Source organism: Sphaeramia orbicularis, chromosome 8 (genome assembly GCF_902148855.1).
Source record: "Sphaeramia orbicularis chromosome 8, fSphaOr1.1, whole genome shotgun sequence".
NCBI lineage: Eukaryota > Metazoa > Chordata > Actinopteri > Kurtiformes > Apogonidae > Sphaeramia > Sphaeramia orbicularis.
The window spans coordinates 43,075,003-43,088,426 of NC_043964.1; the positions used below are offsets into that span (position 1 = coordinate 43,075,003).

The 13,424-nt window shown below is 39.8% G+C and overlaps 2 protein-coding genes across 3 annotated transcripts; both read left to right on the forward strand.

The window, feature by feature from the left end:
• Positions 1-3,687: 3,687 nt before the first annotated feature.
• mgp (matrix Gla protein) lies at positions 3,688-6,781 on the forward strand. Of its 2 annotated transcripts, none has more exons than XM_030140507.1 (5): positions 3,688-3,803; positions 5,283-5,370; positions 5,513-5,542; positions 5,752-5,857; positions 6,192-6,781. In XM_030140507.1, exons 2-5 carry the CDS (start codon positions 5,310-5,312, stop codon positions 6,346-6,348), a joined length of 354 nt encoding a protein of 117 aa, XP_029996367.1. In that variant the 5' UTR covers positions 3,688-3,803; positions 5,283-5,309; the 3' UTR covers positions 6,349-6,781. The 2 variants fall into 2 exon arrangements, with proteins under 2 accessions (XP_029996367.1, XP_029996368.1); XM_030140508.1 differs by having other exon boundaries at positions 3,696-3,803; positions 5,286-5,370.
• Positions 6,782-9,000: 2,219 nt separating this feature from the next.
• On the forward strand, positions 9,001-11,092 carry bglap (bone gamma-carboxyglutamate (gla) protein). The gene is made up of 4 exons (XM_030140511.1): positions 9,001-9,132; positions 9,356-9,397; positions 10,483-10,567; positions 10,680-11,092. Exons 1-4 carry the CDS (start codon positions 9,075-9,077, stop codon positions 10,780-10,782), a joined length of 288 nt encoding a protein of 95 aa, XP_029996371.1. The 5' UTR covers positions 9,001-9,074; the 3' UTR covers positions 10,783-11,092.
• The last annotated feature ends 2,332 nt before the right edge of the window (positions 11,093-13,424 follow it).

Below are 13,424 nucleotides of genomic sequence, written 5' to 3' on the forward strand. Positions count from 1 at the left end.
GCTCCAGATCACTTTGAGAAATCGTTGTCTGTGAACGAAGTTTCCATTGCCAGATACACATTCAGGTTAAAGCTCTATCATGCGAAAAAGGATTCCACATCCTTCCATCCATCCATCCATTGTCTGCCGCTTATCCGGGGCCGGGTCGCGGGGGTAACAGTCTAAACAGGGATGCCCAGACTTCCCTCTCCCCAGACACCTCCTCCAGCTCTTCCAGGGAGACCCTGAGGCGTTCCCAGGCCAGCCGGGAGACATAGTTTCTCCAACGTGTCCTAGGTCTTCCCCGAGGTCTCCTCCCGGTGGGACATGCCCGGAACACCTCCCCAGGGAGGCGTCCAGGAGGCAGCTGAAACCGATCCCCCGAGCCACCTCAGCTGGCCCCTCTTGATGTGGAGGAGCAGCGGCTCTACTCCAAGCTCCTCCCTAGTGACCAAGCTCCTCACCCTATCCCTAAGAGTGCGCCCAGCCACCCTGCGGAGGAAACTCATTTCGACCACTTGTATCCGGGATCTTGTCCTTTCGGTCATGACCCAAAGCTCATGACCATAGGCGAGGGTAGGAATGTAGATTGACTGGTAAATTGAGAGCTTCGCCTCTCGGCTTAGCTCCTTCTTCACCACAACCAACTGATACAGCGACTGCATCACTGCAGACGCTGCACCGATCCATCTGTCAATCTCACGCTCCATCCTTCCCTCACTCGTGAACAAGACCCCAAGATACTTGAACTCCTCCACTCGGGGCAAAGACTCTCCACCGACCCGGAGAGGGCAAACCACCTTTTTCTGGTCGAGAACCATTGCCTCGGATTTGGAGGTGCTGATCCTCATCCCGCTCGCTTCACACTCGGCTGCAAACCACCCCAGGGCACGCTGAAGGTCCAGGTTCGATGAGGCCAACAGGACAACGTCATCTGCAAAAAGCAGAGACGAAATCCTGTGGTCCCCAAACCGGACCCCCTCCGGCCCCTGGCTGCACCTAGAAATTCTGTCCATAAAAATTAGGAACAGAACCGGTGACAAAGGGCAGCCCTGCTGGAGTCCAACATGCACCTGGAACAGGTCTGACTTTCTGCCGGCAATGCGAACCAGGCTCCTGCTTCGGTCATACAAGGACCGGACTGCCCTCAGCAGAGGGCCCCGGACCCCATACTCCCAGAGCACCCCCCACAGGATACCACAAGGGACACGGTCGAACGCCTTCTCCAAATCCACAAAACACATGTGGACCAGTTGGGCGAACTCCCATGAACCCTCGAGCACCCGATGGAGAGTATAGAGCTGGTCCAGCATTCCACATCCTTAGCCTGTGATATCTGTGACACTTTACTCTCCAAACACTACTTCATTTGATGCAGATATCACAATTTGGCCAAAATATGACTTAGGTGATTATGCTATGAGGTTAACGATATGTGAAGATGATCCAGAAACTCTCCTGTCTCCACGCCAAGCCAGAGTTCATTTAAAGTGGACTGAAGTAAAGTGGAAAGATGTTTTTGCACACTATGGACATCACATGCATCTCTCGTGGTATGCAGGAGCATTATTGCTCTTGTGCAAGGCTTCTACATCAGTATGTTTTAGAGCAACATACGGTCCCGATCAAGTGTCTTTTTCAGGGAAGGCTTTGCATATTTCACAGAGACAATGTTAAACCTCATTATACATTTTTACAACATTATGGTGTTGTAATAGAAAATGGCCAAGTGCTGCTTTCAGTCCAAACCTTTCACTAAGAGAAAACATTTGGAGCATCACAAATTAAAAAATATGAAAAAGACCAATCGCTGTTGAGCAGCTACAGAGTCCTACATCAGACAATATGGGGACAAAATTGTGTTCATTGACTGTTGTTGTTACAGAGTAAACATGGCTCCGTTCTCAACTTTTTGGACAATAGTTGTGCCACTACATTCAAGTCATTACCTTATTTGTTTTACTGTGAATATATGTGCTTATGAGATTAGCAAATAATTTCCTTATGTATTTATTTTGTATTCTATTGTACACAACGTCCCAACTTTTTTAGAATTGCAGTTACTCTAACAGTTTTATCTGCTTTCAAGCCTGTTTTTATTGAGCACATGAAAAATGTGTGTAATGCTACAAACATACAATGATCTTACATAACATGATGCATCATCATAGATTAAACTACACAATAGTTTGTACAATAGTGTGTTAATGCAGCTGTAAAATGAATCCAAAAACATCATTTATAATAATAAAACACTAACTGGGGTTTCACTGCACACTGAATTTACATGGTACATTTGTACCTGGAATAGGCTCCAGCACCTCTGATTTTACATTTGTACATTTTGCTGTTAATATTGATATATATTTAGCTAAGTCCGGTTTTGAAAGCATAACTTGCTTTTCATAAGTACTTCTACTACTGCATAATAGGGAGTGAAAAGGAAAAGGAAGTGAGGTTAAGAGAGGGGAGAATACATAAAGAGAAAAGCAAAAATAAAACTTTACAGATGAGTATAGAAGGCTTAAGTAAGAGAGAAAACACTGGCAGGAGAAGGGCACAAGAAATTAGCATTTTTTTCCATGCAATCACCCTCTCCATCGTCTCTCATTCACCCACTCTGTTTTCGTCTTCTGTCAAATTTAGGAGCAAATTCACGCAGCTTAAATAAAGTAGTCAATTCACAAATCCACTCAACCAACAAAAGCATCTTTTAAGTCTCTGACAAAGCAATCCTTCATTCATTTTTTTCCTTCCTCCTCTTATGTTGGCATCTGCCTGAGGAAATGGGACATTTAATATATCTATACCAGTGGTTCCTGAGTTAACAGTCTAAATATGCATGACCACATCAATAGGTCTGCAGCCCCAGCGCCAAAACATCCAACACAACAACATGTGCTTTCTCTCTGCTCCGTTTCCCTCTGAGTCATGAATTCCTCCTTCTCTTATCTCCTGGACAATTTTATCTCCATCTTTACCTCAGTCTTAATGTTGATCTGTCTGTCTGCTGACTGCTGGCATAGTCTGTCGTCCTATTCTGGTTTGTTTACAGTTGGCGAGGGTCTGCTTTCACAAGACTAGTCACAGAGTAGAGTGTACTGACTGAGTGAAAAGCAATGTTATGTAACTTTGCAATATACACCATAGAGATGTTGTTCCGTTCAGGTACGAGCTAAAAACTTGAAATTGCACGTTTCATCGAGAAAAACACAGAGGTCATAACCTTTACGTGTCAATATCTTCCATTCATGAAACTATTTTTTTTCCAAAATATCCTTTCTTTTTGTTCCAAACATTCCACTACATGCTTTTCCACAGACACGTGTGGGCCAGAAAGTGAAATCAGTCCATGTTGTGTCTGATGCTCTTTTCATATCTGTTTGCCATGCTGGCAAACAGCAGTGAATATTATCATGTACCTGCTATGAAACAGGTTGGACGTACCAGTCTTCCCTCACCCTCCTGTCTCTCTGTTTACCTCTGTTGTATTTTTTTTTTCTCTTCGTCTTGTCCGCCTTTTCGTGTATTTTTTTTTTTTTTTTTATAAAAGCGTGGGAGTTTGGGAGAGACTGAGCTAATACTGGTCTGATTAAATGGTGGAAAAGAGGCCTGATAGACATAGAGGGGAGGAGAGAGGGCGAGGGCTAAGGGGAGGTAGCAGTTGGGGTGGGGGTGGGAGTCAGGGGGGGTGTAATGAAGGGGTGGGGGGGAGAAGAGGTGTATGTATAAAAGCCTTGCTGTGAGGAATTAGGATATATTCCTCAGGAGAACACTCACAGAGAGATATTTACAAGACTTCGCACTTCATAATTATCTTTACGGTAAGTACATATTGGCAAATAATCTCTTAAAACTAATGGCAAGTTAAAGTTATAAAAGACTTTATGTTAATCAAACTTTACTTTTTAAGCTAAACACATACTTCTTGTTTGAAGACATTTTTAATATGTGTGATTGTCATTCCCTCCTTTACACAGTAGGCCTACAGAAGCCTGTTTATGTAAAGAGTATTTCATGCTTATGCTCAGATTGGTGGTGTGTGTGTGTGTGTGTGTGTGTGTGTTTGTGTGTGTGTGTGTGTGTGTGTGTGTCTAGCATCATAGCAGTGGTTTTTTCCAATGAGGTGGGCACATTCTGCCTGCAGGAAAGAACCCACTAAGACCCCCACCAAGACTCAGAGAGGCATAAAACTTTGCAGACACTGTTGTCAGCACTTGACACACACATACACATACATACACACTCTCCCTCGTAGACGCGCATGCATGCGCGCGCACACACACGCACACACACATATGTCTAGCCATCCTTGCCAGTGTTTGGAAGTTGCTTTTTGAACTTTTGGGCCCCAGGCTTGCTGTTTCAGTGCCCACTGTGAGTCTGGGTTTGACTGATGCCAAGATACGCCTGAGGGTTTGATGTTATGAGCGCACTGCATGCGACCGTGCCAGTGGGTTTATGTGTGTGTGTTTAGGTGTGTGTGTGTGTTTTATGTATAATGAAAGCTGCTATTGACAGTGAAAAGGGAGGGCTGCTGAAAAAGAATCCCATCCAAATCCCACAAACAGAAGATGGGGATGAAAGCTTTTCTGCAGTGCAGCCACGTGAATACGACATGTGTGCTTATGTGTGTGTGTGTGTGTGTATGTGTGTGTGTGGGTGAGAGAGAGAGAGAGAGAGAGAGAGGTAGAGATAGAGAGTGTTGCTGAAGTTTGACATCTGCCTTTGCTGTTTGTACAGGTGTCACACACCTTACCGTCGGTCAGGACTGTGTGCGCTCCAGTGCATATGTTTGTGTCAATGCTATGTGCATGCAAGTACAAAATGAAAATACCTGTTTCTCTGTGACCGCTACTGGCCTCCATGTGTTACACTTAAACATATTAGGACCAGAGCTTCTCACTGCTGCTTTTGGAATGACTCACTGTGAGACCTTCCAACACATCCACTCTTATTTACCCCAGGTGGAGCTCTTATGAATATACAGCTTTGGTTTAGGTTGGTCTCACACATAAATTTTGCAGTGAGCTCTGTGCAGTCTGGCAAAAATAACATATATCTAAGGAATATTTTATATCACTTGTTTCTTTGACTGGTTTTAGCCGTCACATGCAGAAACCACAGGCACAGATATAGAAAGTTTGCCACTTCATTCATCCGTCTATCCCTGGTTGTGGTTCTTTGCTGTTTACCCACAGGTTTAAAACCTGAGCCAACATCTCTCCACTATCTCTCACACTGTCTTTCTCTTACTTTGGCACTGACATGACTCACTGCAACACATGTCTCCTCTTTTGCAGCAGACAGACAGATAAACAAGCCGCAGGATGAGGAGCCTTCTTCAGTTTCTGGCAGTGTGTGCTGCGGTCTCTCTCTGCGTCTGCTATGGTACACAACACTCCCCTCACACCACCGGCATCCTCACTTTTCTGTCATTCAGCAGCTGTTATCTATTTATAACCTGTAATGTAGCAGATTCAGGCACAGATCCATCATTTATGATTAACCCGATTCCATGTTTTTCCCGTAGAGTCTCATGAAAGCACAGAATCCATTGAAGGTGATTAAATGTCGTTTCTTGTTCATGGAAAAACATGCATGCAGTCCTTACTAATATGACACATACTGTTACACTGTACAAATGTGTATAATCATGATTTCACCCCTTACTAACAAACCCAATTTATTTCACCCAGATAAGCTGCATGATGGGCATGCCTGACCTGATTAAAATAGATATTTTGGTCGAGTAAAGTTTTATGGTTCCAGATTTATTTGTGCCTCCAAACCGTGCCAACTCCTTCATCACACCACAGAGGGGCAACGTATTCAACCCACCCAGAGGGAACGGATTCAACTATCACAGCCTCATGAGGTAAAACACAACCACAGACACGCACATTCATATAATCCTGTTTTTATATCTCATACAAAAGCACATATGGGAAACCACAAACCCACAGAAACAGGCACACGCACACAAGGTTATGCACACAAGAACAATACTGTAGATAATTACAACAAATCTTTATTAGACTATTAAACACGTGCATATGTTTGGAACAAACACACAGCCTGCAGCTGCAATGATCCAAAATAAATGGAAGAGAAAAAAAACACAAACCACTGGCTGTTGTGACACTTCTCCTTCTCTCTAACTATCTCTGTCTGTCTTTTTTCATCTGATCTCTCCCTACCCTCTTGTCCAGGCCGATAAAGTCCCCAGCAGAGAGGCGTGCAGAGACCTGTGAGGACTACTCGCCTTGCCGCTTCTACGCCTACCGCCATGGCTATCAGCAGGCCTACCAGAGATACTTCGGCGCCCGAACTCAGCCCCAGAGACCAGCTGTAACTCGCCGATACTAGACCAAAAGAATCTCTGTCAACGTGTAACAATTCCCCTTGTCTTACTTTTATTCCATGTACTATGATTTTTTTAAGATAATTTATGTAACTGTCTTTGTGGACATTATATGATAATCCTAGATGAAAACTCATTTTATAAACACAAAGGAATTCACCGTGGCTCAGATCAACCTATCATTAGACATGTGTAGAAATTCATGGCCCATCTCTTGTGTAATCCCAGGATAACATTTATCCACTATTATCACACCTTCCCAGCATTTATGAGCTTTATGTGATATGCTTGAATGAAAATGACTCTGTTTTGCTCACTATCCACGAAACATTTCATATGTTTTGCAGCCATCTATCACAGGTCTGCACTGCTGCCAGTGATTATTTCCACTGCTTTGAAAAGAAAAAATAAAACTCCCTTTACTGGGTTTTGTCTTAATTCTGTTGTTGCCATTTGTTGCCACATGACAGGGTTCAGTGTTTTGTCTGCGGTGTCTGTAGGGTTTAATGCTCAAAAATGTTTTAATGTGTTTTAGATGAACCTTTTACCAGTTTGTTTTAGGAGATTGACATAAAGGTTCAAGTTAGAAATTCACTTTTTTTATCCATGCTTGTTGAGAGGTTAAACCAGGACGCATGTAACTCCAAGTACACTAAGGCTAATGATTACATTATGTGAAGGGAAGATCCCATTTCTTTAAATCTCTAGAAGCATCTCTGCAATGCACCAAATGCGTCTTCAGTATCGTCTTCACTTGCTGCAGGCTGCCATCAAAACAAAGGCAGGTCAGTAGATGTCAACATATCATACTGGACGTTTGTTTTTCTGTGTTGCCACAAGGCCACAAATGCGCACAATTAAAGCTGTCCTGAGACTGAAACCTTGAAGTCTGGTCCTGAAATGAGACAAGTGACCAGCACTGACCCAGACAGTGAAATTACACCCCAGATAACACTGCCAGAATCTAAATATCCACTGAAAAAAAGCAGAAGAAGAAGAAGAAGAGCAGCAAAAAAAGAAATATAAAAACCACTTTCATAGTTTTGTAGACATTAAGCCATGGTTTCTCTATATGCTTTATCTTGCAGTTAAAATCCTTACAATCATTTATTGTAACACCAACAGCAGCACTTTTCTCCCACTAAAACAGTTAAATGTGAAAAATAAATGCTCCTGGTGGAAGGTTGTGTTTTAGTTCACATTACATGACTTGTATGAGCAGTTCTCTGCAGCTTTATTGGAAAACCACTCACTTATTTTGTTCTCTGTGCACAGTTCAAATTACCCTTCTACAAATCTTCAAATACACAAAGAGTTTGTGTTTCTAAATGTTGCTGTCTTTATGTAGGAAATCACAGTGGTTTGTAATAAAAAACAAAGTCCACGAATTCAGAATGTCTCATAATGTGGGATGGTGGTTTGCCCCCTTCAGTTTGCATTACATGGTCTTTCTGCGGCATGCACTTAGTGACCTACATGTAAGTAAGTGTGTGTTTGTGTGATGAAACCCTGACCTCCACAGGCTGGCAGTCGTCACTGCATTTCTAACATTGCAGTAAAACTTTTTACCACAGTCTATCCAGGTGTAAGTTGACTGATCTTTGTTTTATTTTCAGCTAAATGTCATGATTTACATCAAGTGTTTAACCCTTTATAGGGTACTCATAGAACTCTGAAATTCAAAATTTCAACCTTAGCGTGTTTTTGGAGGACAAAAGAAGAATTTATTACTTTTGTGAAATTTTTAAAAATGTTTTATTACGTGGAAAATCAAGGTAAATGAAGTAACCATATTTGGTTCCTTACCCATAAGTGGCAAAAAAAATAAAAATAAAGTAAATCCAAGAAGTATATACAAAAAATACAAGAAAAACACATGTAAGGTAAAAAGAACATAACTTTCAGAACATTACAACAACACAAATGCTGATCCAGACACCTGTCATCACACACATTATCCCTTTGAACATCATTCCTTACATTAGTACCATTACTTCATGGTACCTAACAAAGCAGGTACACTCACTGCTCATGCAGAGGTGGACCTTACAGATCCTGTAGACTACATTGGACCTGAGATTGTAGCCTCACTGTCCTCACTGTACCTGTAACTGTTGCTGTCACTATCTTGTAATTTATGTGGAGATTACCAAAAATAGTTACTTGCCCAATAAAGGGTTAAGAATGCAGTGTGTTTTTTCCTACTTCCATCTGTGTAAAACAAACAAACAAAAAAAAAACTTAAAAGATGTTCACATGAGCTTTTTTTCTTTTTTTAAATAAAACAAGTTGGATTCCTGCAGGTGCTTTGAAAAAACAAAACAAGGTGTAAAACAGTTGTCACTGACGTCTCTTTCAGAGGCTGATATCTACAATGTGGGTGGTTTTAAGCCACCCACATATATTTTTTTCATCACCTACTCTTTAAAACAAATACCCACTATTTGGACTCTGCTTCCAAATGGTGGATCCTTCTTTGTGTTTGACCATTTAAGTAAAAACATTTTGCTCGGTGTATCATGTGTTTTTCTATACATGCCTTTTGTGGAGGTGTGTGTGCTGCATCTCTGTGGGTGTGTGACACACGATGCTCTAACCAATCACATATCCATGTTATAGTGAGGGCCGCATCTATAAACCAAGTGTGTATTTATGTAGAAATGTGTAAGTGAGAGAGAATAGAGAGACCAAAGTCCACTCTGTCCTGTCGCCTGAAGAAACAAGCTGAATCATGAAGACTCTGGTTGTCCTGGTTCTCTGCTCCCTGGCTGTCATCTGTCTGACTTCAGGTAAGGTTTATCCACTGTTCATGTGCTGAAAAAACTTTCAGTTAAAGTCAGAGTGATTTCATAAAATATTATTTCATCTTCATAATGAATTATGTCTAATCTGAAAGGTTTTGAAGCTTCTACAACTTTGAAAGTCAAATAATTTATTCAGTTTCAATAAATCATTTTCTGGACTGACTTTCTTGTTAAAGTACATATTCTAATTTGATCCATGTGTTTGAAGACGCCGGCCCCCAGACTGTGGATGTCAACCCTGATCAGGAGGGTAAGATGTTTGTTCAGTTTTACGATCTTTATTATTCTGTTACATCAATGAAAGGATTTTACATATTAAATCAGTCTCACACAAATATAAATAATGAAGTGATGAATAGCCTTATCTAAGTACAAATTTAATGTACTTGTACTTTACTTGAGTATTTCTGTGTTATGTAACTTTATCTCTCTACTTCACTACATTTTAAAGGAGAATATGGTACTTTTTACTCGACTACATTTGTCTCACAGCTTCAGTTCCTTTTCAGATTATACTTCTTCATCCCTTTGCTGTCCAGTGAAAAACATATATTGGATCTCCAGATGTATTGATTTTTCTAATTTTAACGAAAAACTGACAAATTATTGTGAGTGTTCCTGTCCTGCAAAATAAACTCCTCAAAAGACTCTTGGATTATTTGGCCTCAAAAATGGGTTTGAAGTCATAAAAAGTTGACTTTTCATCCAGTTCTCTAGATGTATGATGATCTTACAGAATATGATGCACTCCTGTACATTAAACTACACATCAAAACACAACAGTAGGTTTAAGTTAGGCAAAGAAAACATACAATAGAAAATGAATGCCTTAATGCCTTAAAGTTCATTTTTACGATTTTTTTTTTTTACAAATCCATTATTAATAGATTTGATTTGGATATGTCTGTCTACATGAAATATTTTAATGCTACAGTAAAATGAATCCAAAGCACCATATTTAGAAAAAAAAAAAGTTTTACTCCGCAGTGATTACTTACCTACATACTTTAAGTACATTTTCTTATAATACTAACATACTTTTACTTCAGTAATGTTTGGACTTAAAACAGACTTGTAGTGGTATATTATCAATGTTATATTTGTGCTTCTGTCAGCACTGTATACATTTCTTTCTTTCTGTAATTGAATAAATTCTGTTTTAGTCATATTTCGTCATCAGTTGTATTTCATTCAACATCAGGATTATCAGATCACCAAAACATCTGCAGCATCTCTTGACAGCCCACTCTTGTCTTTTTCAGCATATACAGACATATGAAATGTTTGTCACACAGTGCTGTATGCCACAGTTTTGTCAATGTGTTTGGTTTGCAGGTTTGTTTGTGGAGCAGGACGAAGCCTCCACTGTGGTGAGACAGAAGAGAGCAGCAGGATACTTAACCCAGTTCCAACTGGAGAGGTATGACACATCTTCTCTACTATAAACCATGACATGTCAGAATGAAATAGCATCTACAGTGTTGTATGTGTTGCCTGTCAGCGGCGTTTCATCTTTCTGTGCCTCCTTTCAGCCTCAGAGAAGTATGTGAGGCCAACCTAGCTTGTGAACACATGATGGATGTGAGTGGAATCATCGCTGCCTACACTGCCTACTACGGACCAATCCCCTATTAGATACCAGACCACGACTGCTCAGGACTTTGGATTTCCCTTTGACCAGCATTATCACCTTCGAACTCAAACTTTTTTTCTTTGCAGTCGAGCAAAAAAGCAAAAGGTGCCAAAAAGCTTTGAAGTAAAAGTTATTACACCGATAAAAAAGCCGAGAAATGTCAAGAAATGACGTGAGTGTGTAGAGGAGAGTGGAGAAAAAGGAAATGTATCTGCATGTGAATGGTTCATCCTACATATTTCACAGAATTGTGCATATAATTCTGTACTTTTTGTCAGCCTGTAGAAATGAATAAAAACAAACAGAACTTTGGACTGTGTACTCATCACTTGGATTTTATGCATTTGATATGCATATAGACTGTTTAAAAAAAGGAAAAGTCAGATCTTATTTTATTAGTAAAACAGACAAACTAGATACAGATTATATCCTTGTCTCCAAACCTAACAGTAGACCAAAGACGGTTTTTACACCCAGAGAATGTCTCTATCTCTATGTTTCTAAATACTGGACAAACCCTCCCTGACATCACCTATTAGTTTGTCAACTACTGTTTTGACACTTGGAGATGTGCAGCATGTTGGTTTTATGGAAACATAAGGATGGAGTTGAAGACCACGGGGTGAAAAAAGAAATGACTGAAAACGTCAATGACACTAAGAGTGTAATAAGAAACACCATCATGTAATTTCAGCGGCTTAGTAAATATACAATAAATGAAATGGATAAAGAATGAATTAATAAATTAAATAAAAATATACACAACCATTGTGTTGGATAACAGTAATGTCAAAGTCATGACATTTCTAAACACACTTGAGCTAATTAGCAGATTAGCTGAAAGACCATATATTTCAATGCTATAACTAGCTAATGCAGCTAATTCATTCCAGTAATTGTGTTAAGTACAATTTAATTTAAACCCAATAACTGTCTCGTAACAGAATCCTCTGATGGTCTTGTTAGTATAACTCCTTAAACACAACCACAACAGAGCTATCGGTCATGGAAAAAACAAAGAAAAAGTTTTATCCAATAAACAAGGTCTCCAGATGTTCAGCAGCCAAGCTAATGCTAATGCTAATGGTCAGTCACAGCGTAGGACACTCAGTTACGCTAAACATTTTGGCTTTGGATAATTTACATCGGTGGATTATATCAAAATTCACTTCCTACAGTTGTCACATAAAGGAAAATTAACTACAGGGACCAAAAACATTTTTGTACAAAGGTGTAGCCTAGACGTGTTAATTTCTACTGTAACGCTGGACACTTCAGTATGGGGGTCAATGGGGATTGACTGGCCCCTAGTGGACATTCAACTTACTGCACATTATGATACACTGAGGCAGGGGTTCTCAATCTCTTTCTGTCGGGCCCCCCTTTGGAGGACGAAAAATCTCCCGGTCCCCCTCAACCCCAACAACATTGCAACAGCGGTGCAATTACAACTTTTATTGAAAGAAACATCAATATCTTAAACATACTTTTTGCTTTTCCTTGAATAATTTGTTGTGCAAATTAAAAATAACTTAGATTTTTGCTTGAATAATACAAATAAACTCAACCAGACTGCTCCCTGAGGTAATATTTTTCCAAATAAAAATAGGAAATGTGCAATTATCTTATAAATATGACAAAAAAGTAACTTTTTTTTTTAGAACAAACTAATTTTGATAAAGATTTTAACAATATCAGTGGCTGCAATGAGCCCATTTACATTGCACATCTCAGAACATTAAAGTGCAAACTGTATAAACTATGCAAAAACAGAAACATTGCAGTAAATCCTTGTCCATTCTCCAAACCTAAACTCTTTGTTTAGTCTTGTGACAGATCACCACGGCAGTAGATTTGTTTGTTGTACATCCCTAAAATGAGCCCAGGGTGCTCCAACACTAAAACATTAGTTCTACCTGCTACATGTGCTAACCTGGAGAAAAAAAAAAAAAACACCCAGGAGTGATCCCATGCGCCCCCTGGCAAGTCTTCACACCTCCCCTGGGGGGCCCACCCCACAGTTTGAGAAACTCTGCACTAAGGAACCTCAGATGTAACTCACAAAGAAACTTATCATCAAAAATGTGTTCTTTTAAACTTTTTCCTTCTTCTATCAAACACTGTTTTTAGCTTTTAATGCACACATCTCACTTACCGAAAGAAACAGAATGCACAGTATATTTACTATTTTATGCAAAAAAAAAAAAAAAAAAACAACTTTAAACAACTATACCATTTGTCACAAAATTTGGGGCCCTTTTGCAAACCTGGTAACATTTGCTGATGTGGTGCTGTTCAAGCCAAAATATCTCAATACCTATTCATTTTTATTTAAAAAAAAAAAAAAAGAATTGCATGAAAATAAGTAAATGGTAATCTATTAGTCTGAGGATTTTAATGATTAGTAATGTATATTTGGGATATGTTAGATCTGATTTCGTTCACTTGGATGAGAACAGTGAAGAAAACAAATTTTGCAGCTAGCGTATTATTACAAAACTAAATAAAAACTGGTAATAGTTGGCATCCAGCAAACTGGCTGCTGTAGTGTTGAGGGTTTTTGATGTATCTGCACTGACAGATTATGTCCACTAGATGTCCCTGTTGAACTTGAATGTCTCATTTCAGACAACATAACGCAATG

Coding starts and splice junctions, on each gene's coding strand:
- bglap (XM_030140511.1), top strand. CDS start 9,075: ATGAAGACTCTGGTTGTCCTGGTTCTCTGCTCCCTGGCTGTCATCTGT. Junction 9,398..10,482: donor TGTCAACCCTGATCAGGAGG/GTAAGATGTTTG, acceptor TTTGGTTTGCAG/GTTTGTTTGTGGAGCAGGAC. Junction 10,568..10,679: donor ACCCAGTTCCAACTGGAGAG/GTATGACACATC, acceptor GCCTCCTTTCAG/CCTCAGAGAAGTATGTGAGG.
- mgp (XM_030140507.1), top strand. CDS start 5,310: ATGAGGAGCCTTCTTCAGTTTCTGGCAGTGTGTGCTGCGGTCTCTCTC. Junction 5,371..5,512: donor CTCTCTCTGCGTCTGCTATG/GTACACAACACT, acceptor TTTTTCCCGTAG/AGTCTCATGAAAGCACAGAA. Junction 5,543..5,751: donor AAGCACAGAATCCATTGAAG/GTGATTAAATGT, acceptor TTATGGTTCCAG/ATTTATTTGTGCCTCCAAAC.